General features: G+C 44.0%; 1 protein-coding gene across 1 annotated transcript in view; it reads left to right on the top strand.

Moving 5' to 3' along the window:
• AHCYL1 (adenosylhomocysteinase like 1) overlaps positions 1-26,578 on the top strand; it is a 707,570-nt gene that overhangs the window by 660,665 nt on the left and 20,327 nt on the right. Inside the window, exon 16 of the mRNA XM_073615883.1 lies at positions 23,314-23,434. Within this exon, the coding sequence (XP_073471984.1) occupies positions 23,314-23,434 (121 nt within the window). The remainder of the gene's footprint in view (positions 1-23,313; positions 23,435-26,578) is intronic.

Raw genomic sequence — 26,578 nt, 5'->3', positions numbered from 1 at the left:
GTAGGTATAATTTCCAATGGATATGGTAATGTGATTCGGTGCACATCATGTGACATGTAAGCGTTCCTTGAGCATCCGTTCCAGGGCAAATACTGCTACACAAAACGTGAGCAGGTTGCTTCCTTGGAAGCACAGGTTCTGAATCTAGGGAAGCAGCTGGCAACACTGTGAAGCATCGTCAACCTGAAAGCGAGTTTGGAACGTACCCGTCAAGTGCTGGCAGGGGCCATCACAGAGGTCGGTGGAGATACAGGGGTGCAGGCACAAGAGCATAGAAGGTGGGTAATAGGCATGGTAGAGGAAAAGTGTTAGGGAGATCCTGAGCTGGCACATCCCAGTAAATACGCCCTGTTGCTTAATGTTTGGGAAACCAGTCAAGGAGTGGCATTGCTGGAGCACAGCGACTCCCCTAGCTGCCAGGGGAACAACTTCTCCAGTGAGGACGGGGGCATGGCTAAGGGTAAGGAAAGACAGATTCTGGTGATAAGGCATTCAGTTATTAGAAGTACAGATAGGACAATCTGTCACAAAGACGGTGATCGCGGAATGCTGTATTACTGTGCACTCGGGTTCCACATATCACGGATGGACAGATTGTTGGGTGGGGCTGGGGAGGACCCAGCTGTCATGGTACATGTTGGTACCAATGAAAAAGTTAGAGGAAGGTGGAGTGTCCTAAAACATATTTGAGGGACTTGGGAGCTACATTGAAGAGAAGGACCTCCATGTAGTATGCTCAGAAATACTACCTGTACCTTGAGCCACACCAGAGGCAGCAGGAGATTAGGAAAATTAACAAGTGGCTGGGGAACTGATGTAGAAAGGAGGGGTTTTGTGTTCCTGGAGAACTGCTCTGGTTACCAGCTCTTTAGCAGGGACGGACTGTACCTAAATATGGAGGGTGCAGCTCTTTTGGGAGAGAAGATGGCCAGAAAATTAGAGGGGCTTTTAAACTAGGTATTGGGGGGGAGGGACCAGATGGAGTGATAGCCAGCAATGAGCAAGGTTCAGCGGGTTATATTGGGGGCATTAGTGGTAGGGTGACTAGAACTAAACACAAGGAGTTGTCAAATCCCAATTGCAGCCTCATAAAGTAACAACTAACAAGGACATAGTATGTGATCAGACAAAATTAAGAGGCATATAATACACAAATGCTAGAAGTCTAGCTAATAAAATAGGAGAACTGGAGCTGATAATTTTCTGAGGTGGATTTTGATTTTGTAGGAATATCAGAAGCTTGGTTTGACAGCGCACATGACTGGCTGGCAACCGTTCAGGGGTATTCCCTATATCTTAGGGATGGGGAGGGGTATGCCTGTACATTAAGGATGATTTGCAAGTGAATGTGAGGGACGACATTACTAATGAAGCAATAGAGGAGGTGGAATCCTCGTGTTTGGAGCTCCAAAGGGAGGTAATGAATGGGAAAATAATAGTGGGCGTATGCTACAGGCCCCCTGACCTGAAAGATGAGGAGGAGTCTGACCTCCTTTCACAGTTAGGAATGGCGGCAAGGCAGGTGTTATTATAATGGGGGATTTCATTTATCCAGATATCGACTGGATGGAAGGAACTGCTCATTCATCTAAGGCTCATCATTTCCTAAATATCTTGCAGGACAATTTCATGGATCAGTTGGTGAATGCACCAACAAGAGATAATACATTACTAGAACTACTTATTAAAAACAACACCGACCTGATTGTGGAAATACGGTGCAACTTAGGAAACAGTGATCACAGGTTAATTACATTCAGTATAAATCACAGAAAAAACGAGCTCAAGGGTAATACAAGTACACTGGATTTCAAAAGAGCAAACTTCTGTAAACTGCGCTCTATGCTGAACGATATTAAGTGGGATAAAATCCAAGGAACACTGAGATAAAATGGGAGTGCTTTAAGAACATATTAAATAAAGGTATTGGCCAGTGCATTCCAATGGGCAATAAATATAAAAGAGCAAGGATAAAACCTGGGTGGCTAAACTATAACGTAAAAATGCATGTAAAAGAGAAAGAAAGGCCTTCCAAAAATATAAGGCGGACAGCATTCCAACACTACAAGGAATGCAAAAAGATGTGTAAGAGCACAATCCGGACAGCTCAAATTGACCACGGAAGGTGGTAATAGCGGAGGAGAGTAAAAAAAATCCCAAGAAATTTTGTAAATATATTAAGAGTAAGAAAGTGAGGCCAGAGCATATTGGCCCCATAAGAGATGATTTGGTTACAAAAGACAAGGAGAAGGCAAAGGTTATAAATGCATTCTTCTCCTCAGTTTTCACAAAGGAAAAGGGGGATATAGTAACCAAGATTGTAATGTTAATGCATCACAGAATGCACCCTTGTGGCTAACAGAAGCCAGTGTCAGAAATAGACTTGAATAACTTAACCAGGTCAAGATGGCCTACACCCGAGATTCCCTAAGGATCCAGTCAGGTGATAGACCGTTGTTAATCATTTTTATGGACAGTTTACAGACTGAAATGGTACCAGCTGAGTAGAGAAAAGCCAACGTTGTACCAATCTTTAAAAAGGACTGCAATATATCCCTGGAAACTACAGGCCAGTCAGTCTAACATCAATAGTTTATAAATGATTGGAGGGGGTGCTAAGGGACTATATCCAAGAATTTGCTGATGAAAAAAGTATCATTAGTAGTAATCAGCTTGGATTCATGAAGGATCGTTCTTTCCAGGCCAATCCGTTACCATTCTATGAGGAAGTAAGCTGCTGTCTAGATAAGGGTAGGCCTGTGGAAGTGATATATGTAGATTTTGCAAGGGCATTTGATACAGTTCCCCATAAATGTTTACTTAATAAACTGAGGTCTGTCAGCATGGCCCATAAGGTATGTACCTGGATACAAAATTGGTTACAGGGGCAAGTCCAAAGGGTGGGGATAAATAGTGTGCAAAGAAACGGGGGGAGGGGGAGAGGGGAAAAGGAAGATCACCTTGACCCCAAGAAAGCTAAGGGAGAAGCAACCACGTTCAATGCAAATCAATGCAAAAAGAAACTTTATTGAAAAAAGCATATGGACATGAGAAAAAGGAAGGAAAAAGGAACCCACATGTGTGGAGGGAAACCACACAGGTGGGGTCCACTCCTCCGCGATATCAAAGATTTGTGCAAAACAATTGACAATAATTAGACTGTGTACATAAAACAATGTTGGATATTAAAAACAAAAACACTGGTGAGCGCCCCCCCCCCCCAGTCTCTGGATGAAGGCCGTTCAGTACACCTGCAAAACTGAGTGGTAGAGAAAAGGCCCCCTTAATAGGTAATATGGTTAGTAGAAAGTTCAGAATAGTGACCACAAGTAAATATGCCCAATCCTGGGCTTAATGATGCCTGGTCACACATAGGACATGAAATGGTGCAGCTATTGAATCCAGAACAGTGAGAAAGTCACAAAAATGATCCTGCCAGTATGTGCATGGAGCTGTTGTGGTGGTACTGGCATTCCTGCAAGAGTATTGAAAAGCAGTGTCTGCCTTGATATACAGAACTTCTATGGTACAACAATGTGACCGTTAAGAGTGTATGTGCTCCTGTCAGGATTGAACTGTTCACTCATGGAATGGGTAGAATGGTCTGGTGTTGTAAGTGGGGTCCGCCAATGATCTGTCCTGGGGCCAATTCTGTTTAATTTATTCATAAATGATATAGAAGATGGAGTAAATAGCTCCATCTCAGTGTTTGCTGACGATACAAAGCTAAGCAGGGAAATGGCTTCACAACAAGATGTGGAAACCTTACAAGAAGACTTAAATAAAATAATGGGTTGGGCAACTATATGACAAATGAGGTTTAATGTTGAAAAATGTAAAGTAAAATGCATTTGGGTGCTAAAAATACGAACGCAATTTGTTCATTATTGCCGCTTCACTGTGCCCATCATTGCCGCCTCACCATGCCCATCATTGCAGCCTTACTGTGCCCATCATCATTGCAGCTTAATGATGCCCATCATTGCAGTCTTACTGTGCCAATCAATGTAGCCTCACCAGTCAGTGCCAGTGGATTACGTACAGCGGGCATCTCCGCTGTGTCATGGAGCTGAGTGTAAAATGTTATGCCACGCTGTGACAAAAGTCCTGCCCTCCTCCTAGACCAGCTTGTGTGATAGACAGAACACTGCGTCTATCACACGAGCTGGTCTAGAAGGAGGGCGGGACTTTTGTCACAGCGCGGCATAACATTTCACACTGAGCTCCATGACACAGCGGTCTCCCCACTCCCGCTGTGTGACAAGAGGGGGAGGAGGAGGGGGGAGGAGTAGGGGGGGAGCGCTGCAGCCACAGCGTAACTCAAAGCAGCCCCAGGGCAGGCAGGAAATATCACGGTAGGTCAGTCCGGCCCTGGTGTCTAGAGAGTATATCCAATATGTCTCTCACTCACAGAGCTGTCCGCTCGCCGGCTGTCGTGCTGTCCGCTCGCCGGCTGTCGTGCTGTCCGCTCGCCGGCTGTCGTGCTGTCCGCTCGCCGGCTGTCGTGCTGTCCGCTCGCCGGCTGTCGTGCTGTCAGCTCGCCGGCTGTCGTGCTGTCAGCTCGCCGGCTGTCGTGCTGTCCGCTCGCCGGCTGTTGTGCTGTCCGCTCGCCGGCTCTGTCGCGATGCACTCGCGGCGCAGCTGCAGAGAGGCCGTGGCCCGGTACTTGGGGACCCCTCGTGTAGAGGATTCTTTACTGTCAGAGCGCTAAAGATATGGAATTCTCTACCACAAGCAGCAGTATCAGCAAGGAGCGTTGATAGTTTAACCGCTTCAGATCCGGGCCATTGCCAAATGACGGCAACAGCGCGGATCTAAATTGCCGGGACTACGTCTATTGACGTTGTCCCGTGCACGAGCGGCCTGCGCGCTCCCGGTGATCAGCGAGTCTATGAGACTCGCCTGATCACAGATCAGAGTAAGGGGTTGGTCCCGACCCCTTACCACATGATCAGCTGTCAGCCAATGACAGCTGATCATGTGATGTAAACAGAGCCGGTAATCGGCTATTTTTCCTCCTCGCGCTGACAGCGTGAGGAGGAAAAAAAAAACCAGATCACCGGCGGCTGTGATCGGGACATCAGTCCCGATCACGGCGATCTTATAACACAAAGCAATAGGCAACAGTGCTGCCTACCAGTGCCCACAGTGCCATCAATCAGCGCCACCCATCAGTGCCCACAGTGCCATCCATCAGTGCCCACAGTGCCACCCATCAGTGCCACCCATCAGCACCCACATCAGTGCCACCCATCAGCACCCACATCAGTGCAACCTATCAGTGCCCATCAGTGTCACCTACCAGTGCCCATCAGTGCCGCCCATCAGTGCCGCCCATCAGTGCCCCCCATCCGTGCCCCCCATCCGTGCCACCCATCCGTGCCACCCATTCGTGCCACCCATTCGTGCCGCCCATCCGTGGCCATCAGTGCCGCCTTATCTGTGCCCATCAGTGCCGCCTTAACTGTGCCCATCAGTGCCACCTTAACTGTGCCTATCAGTGCCGCCTTAACTGTGCCTATCCGTGCCGCCTTATCTGTGCCTATCCGTGCCCATCAGTGCAGCCTATCAGTGCCCACCAGTGCCGCCTCATCAGTGCATATCAATGAAGGAGAAAAATTACCTGTTTGCAAAATGTTATAACAAACTATTAAACATGATTTTTTTTTTTTTTTTAATTTCCATCTTTTTTTGTTTGTTTAGCAAAAAATAAAAACCCCAGCTGTGATTAAATACCACCAAAAGAAAGCTCTATTTGTGGGAAAAAAATGATAAAAATTTCATTTGGGTACAGTGTTGTATGACATTGTCATTCAAAGTGCGACAGCGCTGAAAGCTCAAAATTGGTCTGGGCAGGAGGGGGGTTTAAGTGCCCAGTAAGCAAGTGGTTAAAAAAACGATTAAATGGGTATCTGAACGATCGCAAGATACAGGGATATGGGATTTACTGTTGACATAAACTTACACACTTGAACTGGATGGACTGGTGTCTTTAACCTTTTCATGCCTAAGCCTATTTCTGACATTTGTTGCTTACAAGTTAATATCTGTATTTTTGGCTAGAAAATTACTTAGAACCCCCAAACATTATATATATATATATATATATATATATATATATATATATATATATATATATATATATATAAATATATGTATATATATGTATATATATGTATATTTTTAGCAGAGACCCTAGAGAATAAAATGGTGATCGTTGCAATATTTTATGTCACACGGTATTTGCGCAGCGGTCTTTCAAACGTGCTTTTTTGGAAAAAAAGACACTTTCATGAATTAAAAAAAAATGTAACAGTAAAGTTAGCCCATTTTTTTGCATAATGTGAAAGATAATGTTACGCAGAGTGAATAGATATCATGTCATGCTTTGAAATTGCACACACGAAAAACTATGGTACCTAAAACTCTCCATAGGCGATGCTTTAAAAAAAAATTAACGGTTACCAGGTTAGAGTTACAGAGGAGGTCTTTTGCTAGAATTATTTCTCTCGCTCTAACAATTGCGGCGATACCTCACATGTGTGATTTGAACACCGTTTACAATATGCAGGCGCGACTTACGCATGTGTTTTCTTTGCTGCACAAGCTCGCAGGGACGGGGCACTTTAAAAAATTCATTTTTTTTTCTTATTTATTTTTTTACATTGTCACTTCAAGAAAAAAAAATTGGATCACTTTTATTGCTGTCACAAGGAATGTAAACATCCCTTGTGATAGTAGTAGGTGGTGACAGGTACTCTTTATGTAAGGATCGGGGGTCTAAAACGGTGATTCTGAATACTGTAACTTTTTTAAATCTGCGCCATTGGCAGCCGAGTAAACCGGAAGTGACGTTGTGACATTGCTTCCTTGTTTTTACATAGAAGACTGAAACCAAGCCGTTTCCGGCTTGGTTTCAGTCTCTCTAGCCAGAAGAAGTGCCAGATCGTGGATCGGGTCTTCGAGGGGGACGGGAGGCCCGGGAAGAGCGGCTTAAGGAGGGGGGACGTCCAGGTATAACCCCTTAAAGCCGAGGCCGTTTATGTGCGTATGGTCGGCGCTAAGGGGATATTCAACCTCACCAACTATGTAACTTACAAACTTATAATATATAGAAGGAAATCATGTTATTTCTCAGACTCAGTCAGGATAAGGAGATATAAAAATACCCATGTTCATTCACAATCATAAAATCTTAAAGCCATTTTGTCAGACCATTAACACTTATTTAACTACCTCAATACCAGGCACTTTCATCCCCTTCCTGCCCAGACCAATTTTTAGCATTCAGGCTGTAAAACCTTGAATAACAATTGCTCGGTCATGCAACACTGTACCCAAATGAAATTTGTATAATTTTTTGAGACAAATAGAGCTTTCTTTTGGTGGTATTTAATCACCACTGGGTTTATTTTTTGCAAAATAAACAATAAAAGCCCAATGATTTTGAAAAAAATAAAAGTTTTTCTTAGTTTTTGTTAAAGCATTTTGAAATGAGGCTGCACTGATGTGATATGATGAGGCTCCACTGTTGGCATTGATGAGGCAGCATTAACAAGGCTGTACTGATTGGCACTGATGTGCTGCACTGATAATCAGGGCACTCTCCGGTATGCCCTCCCAGAACTGGAGAGCTTCGCTGTAGCTGTATATCGGCTATAGCACGGTGTTAACCGCTTGCCGACCGCCTGCCATCGTTTGACAGCAGCAGAATGGCTCCCTTGCGCGAATCGCTGTAGCTGTACGGCAGCCACTTTAAGGGGTATAGGCGCCGCCGCAGTACTGAGAAGCTGATGCGTGTGCGAGCACCCGCGATCGCTCCTGACAGAGCCAGAATGAGGATCTGTGTGTGTAAACACAAAAATCCACGTTCTGGCAGAGGAGAGGAGACTGTGTGTTCCTAGTATATAGGAACACCGATTGGTCTCCTCCCCCAGGCAGTCCCATCCCCCCTACAGTTAGAACACGTTTAACCCCTTGATCGCCCCTAGTGTCCCTTCCCTGCCAGTGAAATTTATTCAGCAATCAGTGGCTCTTTTTAGCTCAGGTCGCTGTATAAATGTCAGTGGTCCCAAAAAAGCATCAAAAGTGTCCAATCTGTACACTGCAATGTCGCAGTCCCGATAAAAATCACAGATCTCCGCCATTACTAGTAAAAAAAATAATAAAAATGCCACAAATCTATCCCCTATTTTTTAGACGCTATAACTTTTGTGCAAACCAATCAATATACACTTATTGCGATTTTTTTTTTTTTTACCAAACATATATAGAATATATATCGGCCTAAACAGAGGAAGAAGTTTCTTTTTTTTTTCATTTGGCAATATTTATTATAGCAAAAAGTAAAAAATAGTGTTTTTTTCAAAATTGTTGCTATTTTTTGTTTTTTTGTTTATCGGCCTAAACTGAGGAAGAAGTTTCTTTTTTTTTTTTTTTCATTTGGTGATATTTTTTATAGCAAAAAGTAAAAAATATTGTGTGTTTTTTCAAAATTGTCGCTTTTTTTGTTTATAGGGCAAAAAATAAAAAAAGTAGAGATTTTGTTTGGGTACAGCGCCGCATGACCGCGCAATTGTCAGTAAAAGCGACGCAGTGCTGGCCCGTCATTAAGGGGGTAAATCCTTCCGGGCCTTAATTGGTTAAAGTGGTAAAGGCTGAATTCCAGTTAAGGACATTCTGGCATAGTTACATTAGTCCAGCTTTGCTTGATCCCCATGGAATCACTGTTGTAACCACCGCTACTACAGGGATCTTCACTGCCTTCCAGGTCCTGTGCTGAGCAGCTGCCCTGCCATAGTACATACAAGTGGTCGCTCAGCATTCAAAGAACACCTTGCATTTCCTCAGTGAATATAAGGCATTCTCTAATTAGACGAGATAGGTATTGTGACATCACTTCCCTGCCTTTCCACCTGGTCCAATCAGAGAATGCTTTGCATTAGTTGAGGAAAATGCCAGGTGTTATTTTTCACTTATAGCTTTCAAAGTTTGTAAAAGACCCCCAAACCATATATTTTCTGAAAGCACATGACCAGTAGAATAAAAAGAAGGTGCTACTGATTTCTAAGGTCCCACGAACTTTGCGCAAATGTTTATCAAAACAATATTTTTACTAAAAATCCACAAAAATCATGATTAGCAGATAAATACACAGCAAATTTTACAAAATTCCTACTAAATATAAAAGCTTAACCTGTATTGAGTTGATAAATAATAAATATTTGTAATTTTTACATTGCGCCTTTTTGCAAAATGGTGAAAATCGAACGTATGCAAAAATGTAAATATCCAAATTTCTCTAAAATTCTGAAGGTTTTCATTTTCATTTTTTTGTGCCATTTTGCAAAATTGTGAAAATCGAATGTACCCAAAAATTTCTCTCAAAATCTGGAAGTAATTTTTCACTTACAGCTTTCAGGATTTGTAAAAGACCCCCCAAACCATACATTTTCTGAAAGCATATGGCCAATAGAATAAAAAGAAGGTGCTACTGATTTTTAAGGCAGCGTGATATTTACGCAAATGTTTATGAAATCAATATTTTCACTAAAATCATTAATAGTGTACATAAACACAACATAACAAAATTCCTGCTAAATTGCTACTAAAGCATCATTCACATGTGGCATACTACAGTGTACACCCATGGAGGGCCATGGGGGCCATGTTTCCCCGCACAAGGATGCACAGGTGTTCTATGCATCCCTGTACTGGCAGTCCTATTTATGTCAATTAGGATGCAACGGCTGCACAGGCATAGCTGCTGTTCCCAATCTGACATCCGTGTGGGTATATGACCCCAAACACAGACAGTGTGAGCCCAGGGACATGCATGCGGACCTACATGGATGTAAAATTGGGAACAACGGCTCTGTTTATGCAGGTGCTACATCCCAAATTACATCAATGGGACAGCCTGTAGAGAGAAGCACGGAATACCTGTGTATCCCTGTAAAGGTACGCTGTGTATGCCCTGTGTGGACAAGGCCCTAAGCCCCTTTCACACAAGCAGACCGATCCGGTCTGCCTGTGCATTTTTCAGGCTGGCCCAATCGGACCACCTATTCTCTATGGAGAGGCTGATGTAAATGGACATGTGTCTGCTAATGGAGGGATGCTGGCTAATGATGGTGGCTGTGGGGAGCGGGTTTGCTGGGGGGTGAAGGGAAAAAGAGGGGAGAGTGGGGGGAGTAGTTCTAAGTGGAGTTAGCGGCAGGAGGTGGAGAGGCAGGGGACAGGGAGGAGGCGACGTGGGTGGGGAGGGCGGTCACATTAGGGGTTAATAACTCTGATCAGCAGGTTGTAATCCGCTGATCAGAGTTATAGAATTGTTCAGCAGAGTCTGCTGAACAAGTATGATATAAGTTTATGGTCATTGAAGCTTATAGGAGAGGGAGATATGAGGTCCGTATGGCATACGGACTTGGCCACCTGCGGGTATTTTTTAGGTCTGTACGGCGTACGGACCTGGCAGTGAAAGGGTTAAAGGCCTCCTTAAAGGCACAGGGGCACATTAGAAGTCCAGCAAGAGCACAATGGCAGCTGAATGCGTCCAATGTATCCCAATTGTATGTACACCAAATCCAGCGAGCAAGCTGGACAAATGTAACTGCAAAAATATCCATACCTGTAATTCAGCTTTAAGTAGAAGTATACAGGAGCATGCTGGGTCCCTCTTGTGTGTGCCTGTTACAAATAAAAGTCTGGCTGTCTTTTGGTTTGCCATGACATTTGTTGCCATATGCATTTATACAATGAGTGATTCTTCTCAGGGAATCATTGTATTCCTGTAATATTTAGTGGGGGTACAATATCATATACAGTACTGTGCAAATGTTTTAGGCGAGTGTAAAAAGTGCTGTAAATATAGAATGCTTTCAGAAATAAAAGCGTAAATAGTTTATTTTTATCAATTAACAAAATGGAAAGTAAATGACCACCCTTTGCCTTCAAAACAGCATTGATGCTTTCAATTTTCTAGGTGCACTTGCACACAGTTTTTGAATGAACTCGGCAGATACGTTGTTCCAAACATCTTGGAGAACTAACCGTGGATCTTCTGAGGATGTGGCCTCAAATCCCCCTGTTTCTTCATGTAATGACAGACAGACTCAATGATGTTGAGATTAAGGCTCTGTGGGGGGCCAAACCATCACTTCTAGGACTAGGACTCCTTGTTGGGGTCGTCCTGCTGCAGAATACATTTGGGGTTAATCACACACCCCTCTGATGGTATAGCATGATGGATAAGTATCTGCCTATGTTTCTCAGCATTGAGGACACCATTTATCCTGATCAACTCCATTTGCAGAAATGTAGCCCCAAACTTGCAAGGAACCTCCATTATACTTCACTGCTTGACAACGTCTGATTGGACGAAACATATGTCATGGCAGGGCGGAGCTTGTGCAGCATCACCCACTCTTTGCTGGAGCAGGCACCAGCTCCGTTTCCTATGCATTTTGCGATTGCAAGAAAGTATCTTCTAAGTAGTTTTTTTAGCCTTTGATAAATACAATTCTAAACGGTACCACACTATCGGAGGTTTCTCTTCTTGATGAGCCATCTTTTAGTTGCAGGATGAGGACAATACAGTGAAGTCCTGATGTGAAGTGCTGTTTGGTGTCCCCTCGTCCGATGATCTAACTAAATTTTTGTCATTTTGTTCCCACAAATAGAGCTTTCTTTTGGTGGTATTTGATCACCTCTGTGGTTTTTATTTTTTGCTAAACAAATAAAAAAAGACAGAAAATTTTGAAAAAAATAAAAAATAAGTTTTGCTTTTGTTTCTGTTAAAAAAATTTGTAAATAAGTACGTTTTCTCTTTCACTGATGGGCACTGATAAGGCGGAACTGATAGGCACTGATACGGCGGCACCAATGAGCGGGCACTGAAGATGGGCACTGATATGCGGCACTGATGGGCACTGGTAGGCAGCACTGATATGCGGCACTGATGGGCATTGATAGGCGGCACTGATGGGCACTTATGGGTGCCACTGATGGGCACTGATAAGCGGCACCGCTGGGCACTGATAAGCGGCACCGCTGGGCACTGATAGGGTGGCACTGATAGGCGGCACTGCTGGGCACTTATACATGGCACTGATACACGGCACTGATATGAGGCACTGATGGGCATCCCTGGTGGCACTGGCAGTGGTAGGCATTGGAGTGGGCACTGATTGGCAGCTGCCTTGGCACTTCCCTGGTGGTCCTGGGTGGCTTCCCTGGTGGTCCTGGGCGGGATCCGAGGGGGGCCCCCCCTGTCAGGAGAGCAGCCTATCGGCTCTCCTCTACTCGCGTCTGTCAGACGCAAGTGAAGAAAAGCCGATCACCGGCTCTTTCTATTTACATCGTGATCAGCCGTGATTGGACACGGCTGATCACGTGGTAAAGAGTCTCCGTCAGAGACTCTTTACCTAGATTGGTGTTGCAGGGTGTCAGACTGACACCCCGCAACAACGATCGCCGCGATGCACGCCCCCGGGGGGCGCGCAGCGGCTCGATATCCTGATCACGTCATATGACGTCCAGTCAGGGATATCAAACTACTTTGCCACCGTCATTTGGTAATAGGGTGGGCGGCAAGTGGTTAATTATTCAATTTCTTAATGATTTATATCATTTCTATTTTTTATTTATGAAGAACACAATGAATGTCAATGTTATGCTTTAATTACACAGCGCACAACTATTTTGGGATAGCTATAATTAATGGTTTTGGTATTTTTGTGTTGACTGCAGCTGTGGAGTGTTATTATTTTATTCTAGTTTGAGGCACTGAGTGCAGTTTTGTTTTATAGAATTCATGCTTCACTTCTGCCTGCAGAACTCATTATTGTACCGCTCTCCAGCCCTTTGTTAACAAACTTCCTTTTGCTACAGCCAAACATTTCTTTTTTTTTTTTTTTTTTCCTTTTTTCTTTTTAATATGAAATAAAGACTTATCCAACCAAGCAAATAGTGTGCACATCCCATATAAAACTTCTTAAGAAAAGTCAGCCTGCTAAAAAACGGAGAAACAAAGGACAGCATCCCCAAACATATTCCCCTATAACACCCCTCCACACCTTCCCTCCCTCCATCACACCATTCTATCCAGCCTCCCTCCACCCCATACTCACTCCACCCATTCTGCCTAATCCTCTCATACCTAATCAGACCATTCATACTCCAGCCATTGCTTCCATATCTTATATTTCTTCAAACTACCTTTTTTTCTATACCAAAACTCCTCCTTCATAATCATATCATTAACCTCTCTCATCCATTCTGCTACTGTTGGGGGGTCTTTTGCCTGCCACTTCCTTGCTATAATCTTCCTACCCTGAAACAGGCATCTTATTATTGCGGTCTGGGTGTCTTTCAGCATACCATTGTTCTCCATCAAGCTCAAAAGGCAGGTTCTGGCCTCCATGGCTAGCGAGGTTCCGAATACTACGTTGATTTTCTCCACTATTTCTTCCCAATACCTATATAGCTTGGGGCATCACCAGAACATGTGTATCAGGTCCCCTCTCCCGTCCCCGCAACGTTGGCATTTCACATCTTGCCTCCTTCCAAACCTAAATAGTTTTTCTGGAGTATAATATAGTCTATAGACCAGATACAAATGGGATACCCCTTGTGCCAGTGACAGAGAGATCCTAGGCCCTAATGCCAGAACATACTTCCACTGTTCCTCCGTAATAGTACCAATCTCTTCCTCCCATTTGGCTCTCTTTTTCAACTCCACTACCCCCTCCCGCCCCGCCATATTTATGCTCCTGTACATTTCTGAAATCAGCCCTCCAGAGCCACTATTGTTTACCACTTTCCTCAACAAAGGCATTTCGTTTCACTCTATCCCCTTTCCTCTGAATTGTATCTCCAGGGCATGCCTCACTTGCAGATAGCCAAAAAATAGCCTATTGGGGACTGCATACTCCTCTCTTTGCTCTTGAAATTACTTCAGTCTCCCCGCCCTATACAGTTGTACCAAGCAGTGGATACCTCTCCTATCCCACTCCTCTATTTTTCCCATCATGTTAAGCTCTTTTAAATTTTTGTTATTCCATATTGGAGGGAATTCAGAGAACCCCGTATACCCTAATACGGCCTTCACGGTCTTCCAGCTTCTAATCATTAACTGAGTTGTGGGACAGCTATGCACAAAAGATTCTGCCTCCACTGCTTCCACAACTGTGTCATGACCGCTGTTGTTCAGCCATATACCGCTACCTCCTACCCTCACTTCAGGCAGGTTGCTACCTCTCATGAACTGCATTTGGGCTGCCAGAAAGTAACTCCAGGGGTCCAGCAGAGCCAGGCCTCCCTCCTCCCTTGGCCGTCGAAGCACCTGCAAACCAATCCTTGCCACCCCATTCTTCCAGATTAATTCTCTGAACTAACTGTCCATCTTTTTAAACCAATGTTTTGGGATCCAGACAGGAGAATTGTGTATTACGAATAGAATTTGCGGCATCCATATCATCTTAATAAGGTTACATCTACCGGCGACCGAGAGAGGAAGACTGCCCCACACCCGACTCTTTTGCTTTAACTTCACCATTAGTGGTACTATATTACCTGTTATGTACTGTCCCGGATCTTTTGTTATATTCACCCCTAAGTACCTCATTTGATTTACCACCCTTATTAAATCTACCTGTCTCAGAAGCGGGTCTACCAGGGGGTCTATCGGCAAGAGTGAAGATTTTTCCCAGTTGATTTTTAAACCAGAGAAATGGCCAAATTCTTTAATCAATTTCATGGCTGCTAACAGTGAGGACTGTGTATCCTCCAGAAATAACAGAATATCGTCCGCATACATTGCAACTTTCTCCTCACTTCCTCTTCTAAACCCACGAAACTCCTGTGACGTTCTTAGAGCCACTGCCAGTGGCTCCACTGCGAGGGCGAAGAGCAGGAGCAATAATGGACACCCCTGTCTCCTCCCCCTCCCCAACTGGAACCCCCCGGAGCACTCCCCATTGACCCTGACTTTAGCTCTTGGTTTGTCATATAAAATTCTCAGCCATGTCACAAAATTAGGACCAAATTTAAACTCTGCCAGTACTTTCCACAAATAATGCCATTCAAGGCTATCGAAAGCCTTGACCGCGTCTAGTGAAAAAATGGCTCTATTCCCCCCCTTCTCTATAGGTAATTGTACATTACCATAGACACGCCTGATATTCACGCTTACCGATCTATCCAGTATTCTATTGGTCCGAATGTATTACTTTAGAAATTATCTATTTTAACCTATTTGCTAGGGCTTTTGCCAGGATCTTAATATCTGTGCATAAGAGTGAGATCGGTGTATAGGAGGATACTTCTAACGGATTCTTCCCTTCTTTCAACAAAATTATGATAGTGGCTTCTGTCATGGACATGGGCAATCTTCCTTCCACCACGGCCCGTTTAAAACTTCCAGTAATTTTGGGAGCAAAACATCCTCCATATTTCTTGTAAATTTCTGTAGGCAAACCATCGGGTCCTGGTGCTTTCTGATTCGCCATTTCCATTACCACTCTTTGCAGCTCTGCCTGTGTTAACGGGGTTTCCAAAATTCCCCTGTCTTCACTGGATAACGGGACAATTTTCAGTTTTTCAAAAAACTCCCACATCTCACCCTCTACATCCAACTGTGGGGCCTTGTACAGGTCTTCATAGTACTCCTTGAACACCTCCACTATACGGGGGGTAGTCCTTATGATCCTCCCTCCCCTATCCCATATTGCTGATATAGTGGATGAGGGGCAGTTTGCTCTAGCTATCAATGCCAAGGTTCTTCCCACTAATTCCCCTTCCCCAAAAAGATTCTGCTTCTGAAACATTCTCCTTTTTTTCCTCTTTCTCCAGAACTAGTTTCCTATATTCCTCCTGACCCTCTACCCAGCCCTCATATCTGGCTAAAGTTGGTTCCTCCACATATCTGCTTTCCGCCTCCCTCACCCGTTCCTTTATTTTATATTCCTTGGCCTGTGATTTCCTCTTAGCAAAGGAGATTTTCTGTATAAGGATCCCCCTAAGGAACGCCTTCAGGGCGTCCCATATTGTACCTAGCGGGGCGGAACCTGAATTCAGCTTTATAAATTCTTTCAGGTCACCTACAATCCCCCCGTCATCCTCAATTACTTCAAGCCAAAAAGGGTTCAATTTCCATTCCCCCCCTCCAAAATTCAACCCTGTTCTAACGGAAAAAAACTACTGGAGAATGGTCTCAGAGCCCCCTTGGCTCGTAGTCTACCCCTGCCAATATCTTTAGGGCTTCCTCATTGCAGAGCACTAAATCAATCCTAGATAGAGTGGCATGCGTTCTAGAGTGGCATGAGTATTGCTTCACATCCGGGGGGGTGCCACTTCCTCCAAATATCCACCCACCCTACCTCATTACAAAGATGAAGGAGCGGGCCCCTGGGTACCCCTCCAGAAACCACCCTTGCCGGGAATCTAAGCAGTTGTCCATAGCCATATCAAAGTCCCCCGTCACTATTACCGGCACCCCAGGTTTATCCGCTATAAAGCTTATCAGTTCACTGAGTATCTCTGTGCTGAATGGTGGAGGTATATATACACTTGCAAGAATACAATCCCGACCCTCAATATTACAGAACAAAAAAACATACCGGCCCTTCTTATCCAATTTACTCTGTCTACAGGACAAAACCAACCCAGTGCTTATCAATACACTCACACCCCTTGAATACGAGGTGTGTGTTGAATGATACTGCTCCTGATAATTCCTATTTCTCAGAACACTAACTGTACCTTTATCCAGGTGGGTCTCCTGAAGACAGAGTATCCTGACATCCCCTGACCTGGCCATAGAAAAAATTGTTTTTTACACACCTCCTTTACCCCCCGTACATTCCATGAACATATATTCATACACCTAAATATCCCTGAAGTTACCTTCCTACCACCTTTAGTGCCTAACATTCACTTGTTCCTGTGTCTTAACTCTGCTCAAAATAGTTCTCAATCCTAAAACCGATGTGACTAATATTTGAAATTTTAGTGATTTTGCTTTTCGTGTACAATCAATACTTCTCACTACATTCCACACCACACCCCTACCTCCCTCCTCCCCCCTTACCACCTTATACATACCCTTTCTTCCAATCCCCCCACCCTCCCTCCCTTATCCCCCCCAACCCATCTCTCCCTCCCCCCCTTCCCCCACCCCCCCTTGCCCACCATTGGGCCCCTATCCTGGGCTTCTAAAGTGACCGTGTTTAACCCCCTAAACGTGGGTGTTCCTCCTTTCTCCTTTTACGTTGCTACCCGAACCTTTATAAGAGGGGAGTTACCCCCAACATAGCCAATGTGAAAAGGATTAAATCTACTACCCCCCTAAACCTTCACCTCTAAAAAAAAAAAAAAAGAAAATACATCAATGCGAGGGGGAAGGAAAGAGAAGAAGGAAAAAAAAAAAAATGTAAATGTCCATTAGTCCAAAGAGAAAAAAAACCCAAAAACGTATTTTTTCCTTCTCCTCTTCCCCCCTTACCCTCTATAAACCTTCACCATGCTGTGGCCTTTCTTCACACTTCTCCAGCCATGAAAAAACTTCTGCAGGGGCATTAAAGAGCTTCACCTCCCCATTTGCTGTTACCTGCAAGCGGGCTGGGTATAATAACGCATAGCCAATTTTATGCTGCTGTAGTTTCCGTTTACACTCTATGAACTTTGCCCTCTGTCTCTGCAGCTCAGGGGAAAAATCTGGTTATAGGGATATTCTTGCACCATTATACTGTATGTGTTTCATCTCCCTTGCTTTCTGGAGAATGGTGACTTTATCTCTAAAAAACAGAAATTTGACAATGAGAGGCCTTGGCTGACCCCCTGACTATGGAGCCCTAGAGGCAACTCTGTGTGCACGTTCAATTGCAAAAAATTTAGAAAAAGAGTCTTTGCCAAACATGTCCCTGAACCAGCCCTCCATATATTCTACGGGGTTGTTACCCTCGCTCCTTTCGGGGAGACCCAGAACCCTCACGTTCTTCCTACGTGCCCTATTTTTGTATTCATCCATCTTCCGTGAACACATATCCACTTGCTCCTTCAACCTTTTAATTTCATGTCTCATTGGGTTCATGTCGTCCTCCACCTGACTGAGTCTCTCCTCGAGAGCGGTAGGCCGCACACATACCTCCTGCATATCCCGTTTCAGCATATATAAATCCTCTCTGATACCTCTAAGCTGATCTGATAGGTCCGACAAGGAGGTCTTACAGACATTGATTGCTAGGAGAATGTCCTTTAGAGATGGTTCCTGCTCTAGTGGCCCTTTACCCTCTATTGTTTCATTGCTCGATCCACTCCCTTTCCAAGTATGTTTGTGATGCCGATTCCGAAAATATCGGTACACATACTTCTGCTGGTCCTTGACTTTTCCTTCCCCCAGGGTGGTTGGCCTGCGCCCCCTGATGTTGTGCACCCCCCACCTGGCTGCTTTTCTTAGGTGTGCAATTTGGTGTATGGGCAAAACGCTTGAGTTTTGCGGCTGCTCCCTGACCTGCTTTATCCTTGGGGCCACGCGGGTTATGTGCCCCAGCTCCTTCCTGTGCTGCAACCTCCTCTGCCCCTTTCTTCCTAGTCATCTTGTCTCCAAACACCCCTTGGGTCATCTGGAATAAAGGGCTACACAGTCTCTACCAGACGCCTCCTCCCTCTTCCCAAGGAGTGTACTGATTGCCCAGGAGAGAGCCACCACTGACTATGCAAACAAAACGCTAGCTCAATACACACGCTCCCCCTCTTACAGCGACCGCTCCGGCCTTCAGCATCCTCCTCCCCACACTCCACAACAGGAACACGCCAAGGGATGTATCAGGGGGGGCAGGTTCCAAGATCCCCTCCAGGGATACCACTGGCAGGCTCTCACAGCACACAGCGTACCTAAAATGTCCGCACCGCACAGCCGTCTGATCAGCTGTTCCGCCCGTCAGCATCCTCCCCCCATTCTCCACATCCGGATCTCGTCAAGGGGACACACCAGGGGGGGCAGGTTCCAGGGTCCCAACCAGGGATATCACGGGCGGGCTCTCTCACAGCACACAACGCACACACAGCGTACCTGATAAGTCCTCACCGCACGGCCGTCCGATCAGCTGTTCAGCTGTTCCGCCCGTCAGCGTCCTCCCCCCCCTCTCAGCCAGTGCAGCTGCTCCGATGGGCGTGCAGGCTCCTGTCCCCAGGAAGACACAGGACGGGACTCCGGTCGGATCTGTATCGCCAACAGGCTAATTGTACCACCTGCCTCCACAAGAACGGGCCAGCACAGGTATAGGGAGAGCCGCTACTGCAACTAGGCTTCCAGCACGGGCATTAGGTAGAGCAGCTGGATCCGGTCCCGCAACGTCCTCCCCCTACCCTCATCCTCCGGTCACGCCCACCCCCTCAACTCACTACCCAACCGCACAGCCAAACATTTCAAATTTTGACTAATCAGCCCAGAGCACCTGCTGTCATTTTTCTTCACCCCAGTTCCTCTGTTTTCGTGCATAGTTGAGTGACTTGTTTCCACCTCAGAGCTATGGCTTTTTGGCCGCAGTTCTTCCATGATGACCACTTCTGACCTGTGACATGAAACTGTCTTCCACAACTTCTCCTTAGTAGCAGAGTTTGGCTGTTCCTTACCCACTTTGTTTCAGTTAATTACACTGTTTCAACCTACATATTGATGATCACGAGCACCTGCTTGGTATAAATGATTAATCATACACCTTATTCTTAATCCTACAAAATCCCGGCCTTTGTGCAAGTGTACAAAGTGTGCAGGTGTAAGGCTAGGTTCACACATATGCGGCTCTGGGCTACTTTGCCTCCTGAAATGCAGGGAAAAGCTCCCTGCAGCATTTTAGAAATTGTAGCCCACACTGGAACCACAAATGCAGTGCGGTTCCCAGTGCGGGTACAATTTCCAGTGCATTTTTCTGTGTGGGTGGTTGCCTCTGTGGGAACAGGTGCGGACACCCAGCGGGAATTACCCACACAGATGTGAACGAAGCTGTGATACTTGCCAAAGGGGGCAGTACAAGCTATTAACTCTGCAGGGTGCCCAAACTTTTGCAGACGCCATTTTTTTGTTTTCTGTAATTTTGAAAGTGTAAATGATGGAAATAAAATCTAACTTTTTTTGACATATTATAAGAATGTCTAATCTGTAATTTGATGCCATTTGGAGATTTTTCCATCTTTCCTTGGCTTCGTTATGCACATTAATACACATTTTTATATCCGTCATATCCGTCTCCAGGACTTCTCCCGAGCCTCGCCCATCCTCTGGGATTCCCTACCCCAATCTGTCAGACTGTCTCCAACTTTATCCACTTTTAGGCGATCCCTGAAAACTTTCCTCTTCAGAGAAGCCTATCCTGCCTCCATCTAACAACTGCACTATTTTCTCCATTAGCTCATCGCCCACAGCTATTACCCTTTTGTATCACTTGACCCTCCCTCCTAGATTGTAAGCTCTAATGAGCAGGGCCCTCTGATTCCTCCTGTATTGAATTGTATTGTACTTGTACTGTCTGCCCTAATGTTGTAAAGCGCTGCGTAAACTGTCGGCGCTATATAAATCCTGTATAATAATAATAATAATAATAATAATTTTTACCTGGGGTGCCCAAACTTTCGATCCCCACCGTATATACATATTTTTGAAAGCATTCTTACTTTACAGCATTTCTTCACACCTGCCTAAAACTTTTGCACAGTACTGTGTGTGTGTATGTGTGTTTATGTGTATGTATGCACAGTTGTGCTCATAAGTTTACATACCCTGGCAGAATTTATGATTTCTTGGCCATTTTTCAGAGAATATGAATGATAACACAAGAACATTAATTACACTCATGGTTAGTGTTTGGGAAGCCATTTATTATCAATGTGTTTACTCTTTTTAAATCATAATGGCAGCATAAACTACCCAAATGACCCTTATCAAAAGTTTACATATCCTGGTGATTGTGGCCTGATAACATGCACACAAGTTGACATAAAGGCCTTTGAATAGCTATTAAAGGTAACAAATCTCACCTGTGATCTGTTTGCTTGTAATTAGTGTGTATAAAAGGTCAATGCGTTTCTGTACTCCTTACAGACCCTTGCATCTTTCATCCAGTGCTGCACTGATGTTTCTGGATTCAGAGTCATTGGGAAAGCTAAAGAATTATTATTATTATACAGGATTTATATAGCGCCAACAGTTTACGCAGCTCTTTACAATATAAAAGGGAGACAATACAGTTATAATACAATAAGATACAAGAGGATTAAGAGGGCCCTGCTCAGAAGAGCTTAAAATCTAATAGGGCGCAGGTGGTACAAAAGGTTGTAACTCTGGGGAATGAGCTGATGGAACTGGTAAAAGATTAGTTAGAGATGTTATAGGCTTTCCTGAAGAGATGAGTTTTCAGGGATCGCCTGAAGGTAGCAAGAGTAGGGGATAGGTGGAGGTGGAGATAGCGAGTTGCAGAGGATGGGAGAAGCTCTGGAGAAATCCTGGAGACGAGCATGAGAGGAGGAGATGAGAGAGCTTGAGAGCAGGAGGTCTTGAGAAGAGCGGAGAGGACGATTTGGGTGATATTTGGAGACAAGATTGGTGATGTAGCATTCCTTTGAATTGTCAAAGGATCTGTGGGAAAAGGTAAAACTGTATAAAACAGGAAAGGAATATAAAAATATATCCAAGGAATTGAGAAACCCAATCAGCAGTGTTCAAACTCTAATCAAGAAGTGGAAAATGAGGGGTTCTGTTGAAACCAAACCATGGTCATGTAGACCAACTGAAATTGCTGCCACAACTGCCAGGAAAATAGTTTGAGATGCAAAGAAAAACCCACACATGAAAACGTGGTGTGGCTGTTTCAAGATGCACAATAAAGAGGCACTTGAAGAAAGATGGGTTGCATGGTCGCATCGCCAGACGAAAGCCATTACTACGCAAATGCCACAAAGTATTCTGCTTACAATACGCCAAACAGCACAGAGACAAGCCTCAAACCTTCTGGCACAAAGTCATTTGGAGTGATGAGACCAAAATTTAGCTTTTTGGCCACAACCATAAAGGCTTCATTTGGAGAGGAGTCAACAAGGCCTATGATGAAAGGTACGGAGGTGGATCGCTGATGTTTTGGGGATGTGTGAGTTACAAAGGCACCAAAAATTTGGTCAAAATTGTTGGCAAGATGGATGCAGTATGTTATCAAAAAATACTGGAGGAACATTTGCATTCATCAGCCAGGAAGCTGCGCATGGGACGTACTTGGACATTCCAACATGACAATGATCCAAAACACAAGGCCAAGTCGACGCGTCATTGGCTACAGCAGAATAAAGTGAAGGTTCTGGAGTGGCTATCTCAGTCTCCTGACCTCAATATCATTGAGCCACTCTGGGGGGATCTCAAACGTGCAGTTCATGCAAGACAGCCCAAGAATTTACAGGAACTGGAGGCTTTTTACCAAGAGGAGTGGGCAGCTTTACCATCTGAGAAGATAAAGAGCCTCATCCACAAATACCACAAAAGACTTCAAGTTGTCATTGATGTTAAAGGGGGCAATACATGGTATTAGGAACTGGGGTATGTAAACTTTTGATCAGGGTAATTTGGGTAGTTTCTGTTGCCATTATGATTTAAAAAGAGTAAACACAGTTGTTCGATAATAAATGGCTTCAGCCAAACACTAACCATAAGTGAAAGAAGTTTTTCTGTTATCATTCATATTCTCTGAAAAAATGGCAAGAAATCATAAATGCTGCCAGGGTATGTAAACTTACGAGCACAACTGTATATATATGTATTTGGCAGTGTCAGCTCTAGCCTGAACTTTTTGTCAATAAGCATTTAGCTTGTGATAACATCTATGTATAGCAAGCACATGATTGTGAAGCACTCTGATTGGTTCCCAGTCATTAGTCTGGACTGGAACTGTCAAAGACAGCCTGATCTGACAGATAGCAACCATATACAGTGTAGGCTGCTAACTGTCAAAGGTGAAATATAGATAATAGTTCATTCTACTTGGGGCATCATGTAAGGGTTTGGTAATTTAATTATTGTATACACAAATGACAAGCAGTCAGATATGGAGAGACTGGTGTTGGTATAAAGTAGTCATATGACACTGCTGTGCTATGCTTTTAATATACTTGCTTTTAATATCTTTTACCGTAGTATGTTTATTATTCCCATTCTAGCCAAAATCTAGTACTTTGTAATTATAACCTGGTTTTAGATCTCTGTACATAATGTATAATTTTTGCTAAAATTATAATACAGAAAGTAAACATTTTTCTTTAACTTGTTTGTAGATGAGTATGTTGCCAGTTTGCACCTACCTTCCTTTGATGCCCACTTAACTGAGCTAACTGATGACCAAGCGAAATACCTTGGACTCAACAAGAATGGACCTTTTAAACCTAATTATTACAGGTGGGTACCCGAGGAAAATATGTCAAAATTGTTGCTGTATTAATAAAGTGCTGTCCTATAATTGCAATTTTTGTAATGCCATTAAGTAAAGTGCAATTAGGTTTGGGAAAACCTCTTGAAATAGTTTAGTTTTAAGAAAGCCATTCAAGAATGGGCTTAGGCAGAAATCTTAGCCTTAAAGAGAAGCCTTTGGAAAGTAGATATGAAAGATTGTATATAAATATTGTAAATTGCCATTAAAAGAGAAATCTAGTTATTTGCTACGCTCATATATCTTATAAACTGGCAGGTCTTTACCATTCTTTAAATTTACCACTATGTTAGAAGTTTTACAAAACCACAATTACCAGTTTTGTACATGCCTTATGCAAAAGTAACAAAATGAAAAAATAAAAATGTATCTTTGATAATACAAGGTGAGAGACTTTTTTTAGGTTAATATTTCTTAAAATGATATCGATGTAATCTCTCTATAAAGTAAAAACGGGGGTGGGGGGCTGAGACCTGTTAACATCTGACTGCCTGCCTATATTGTTTTATGGGGAAATATCAAACATATTAATAACAAAATATTGTCAGCTGTGTGAACCATTAGGATAAAAGTACTGCATTAAAACTTGCTGTACTGCATACAATTTTTATATACATTATGCATTACATGCAAGATTTAGATTTTATGACCTGTTCACACTAGTCAGCAGTTGTTTTCTATGTGCCCTTTTGTTGAGTTTATATATAAACATTACAAGATAAGTGCTGCGCTATTCCAAATGAATATATATGTACCATATGTGTAAACACATATTTAAACCACAATACAATGTAAATAACAATATGTGAATGAAAACAGTGATGTAATGATAAACAGTCCACCCAGTGCCAAAATATAAGTATAAAGAGTAATCATCCACAGCCCCCTATGATGTCAGTTGTGACGAAACACATAGGGTGGAGCCTGATGTCATCACACACCAGAAATCTTTAGTGATCGTGTCCCGAGTATTGTTTTGTACAGTGCTTTTATTGAGAATACATGTAAGTGCATAATATTTGGTTTAATATAGTTTTTAGTTACAGATTTTATACTATTTGGAACATTTCACTCTTTTTTGTCCCTGTATGTGTGGGAGACCTGGTGGGGATCTTTATACAAGAATGGTGGAATTCTGGAGCCATACTGACATCAAGGTATTGCTGTGAATTATGTGCATTTTGACTACTCATTAATTTGGGGGCCATACCCCTTTGGTAAACTTTATTGCGTGACTCCAGCGTAAGGTAGAATTTATAAAGAGGAACACTGGATAATCACCCTTTTTACTTATGTTTGGCACTGGGTAGACTGTTTATCATTGCATCACAATGGACTATCTACCATTACATCACAAACTATTTTTGTTCACTTATAGTTATTTACATTCTTTTTTGGTTTAACCTCTTTGCTGCCAGGCCCCATGCTCCACTTTTAAACTTAGCTGACCAGTCCATTTTTGCAATTTTTTCTTAGTTTTTTTTTTTTTTATTTTTTCCTTACAGCTTTCAGAGTTTGACCCCCCCCAAACCATATATTTTCTGAAGGCACATGACAAGCAGAATAAAAAAAAGTGCTACTGATTTTTAGGGAACGATATTTGCGCAAATGTTTATCAAAACAATATTTTCACTAAAAATACACTAAAATCATTATTAGCAGATAAAAACACAGCACATTTTACAAAATCCCTGCTAAGTTCCTATTAACCACTTAAGGACCGCCTCACGCCGATGTACGTCGGCAAGGCGGCACGGGCAGGCAAAATCACGTACATATACGTGATTTGCCTCCCGCAGGTGGGGGGTCCGATCGGACCCCCCCCCCGGTGCCCGAGGCGGTCCTGTTATGTCCCCCGGCGATCGGAGGTGAGGGGGAGGCCATCCGTTCTTGGCCCCCCCCTCGCGATCGCTGCCGGCCAATCAGATCACTTCCTTTGCTGCTGTATGCTAAACAGCAGCAAAGGAAATGATGTCTTCTCTCCTCGGCTCGGTATTTTCCGTTGCAGCGCCGAGGAGAGAAGACTTCACTGTGAGTGCACAACACTACACACACAGTAGAACATGCCAGGCACACAAAACACCCCGATCACCCCCCCCCCCCCCCCCCCGTCACAAACTGACACCAGCAGTTTTTTTTTTTTTGTTTTTTTTCTGATTACAGCATTGGTGTCAGTTTGTGACAGTTACAGTGTTGGGACAGTTAGGGTTAGCCCCCTTTAGGTCTAGGATACCCCCCTAACCCCCCCTAATAAAGTTGTAACCCCTTGATCACCCCCTGTCGCCAGTGTCACTAAGCGATCATTTTTCTGATCGCTGTATTAGTGTCGCTGGTGACGCTAGTTAGTGAGGTAAACATTTAGGTTCGCCGTCAGCATTTTATAGCGACAGGGACCCCCATATACTACCTAATAAATGTTTTAACCCCTTGATTGCCCCCTAGTTAACCCTTTCACCACTGATCACCGTATAACCGTTACGGGTGACGCTGGTTAGTTCGTTTATTTTTTATAGTGTCAGGGAACCCGCCGTTTATTACCGAATAAAGGTTTAGCCCCCCTATCGCCCGGCGGTGATATGCGTCGCCCCAGGCAGCGTCAGATTAGCGCCAGTACCGCTAACACCCACGCACGCGGCATACGCCTCCCTTAGTGGTATAGTATCTGAACGGATCAATATCTGATCCGATCAGATCTATACTAGCGTCCCCAGCAGTTTAGGGTTCCCAAAAACGCAGTGTTAGCGGGATCAGCCCAGATACCTGCTAGCACCTGCGTTTTGTCCCTCCGCCCGGCCCAGCCCAAGTGCAGTATCGATCGATCACTGTCACTTACAAGGCACTAAACGCATAACTGCAGCGTTCGCAGAGTCAGGCCTGATCCCTGCGATCGCTAACAGTTTTTTTGGTAGCATTTTGGTGAACTAGCAAGCACCAGCCCCAGGCAGCGTCAGGTTAGCGCCAGTACCGCTAACACCCACGCACGTACCGTACACCTCCCTTAGTGGTATAGTATCTGAACGGATCAATATCTGGTCCGATCAGATCTATACTAGCGTCCCCAGCAGTTTAGGGTTCCCAAAAACGCAGTGTTAGCGGGATCAGCCCAGATACCT

This window comes from Aquarana catesbeiana, linkage group LG02 (genome assembly GCF_042186555.1).
Source record: "Aquarana catesbeiana isolate 2022-GZ linkage group LG02, ASM4218655v1, whole genome shotgun sequence".
Lineage (NCBI taxonomy): Eukaryota > Metazoa > Chordata > Amphibia > Anura > Ranidae > Aquarana > Aquarana catesbeiana.
The sequence above is the reverse complement of the archived record's forward strand: the minus strand, read 5'-3'. Positions and strand labels throughout refer to the sequence as shown.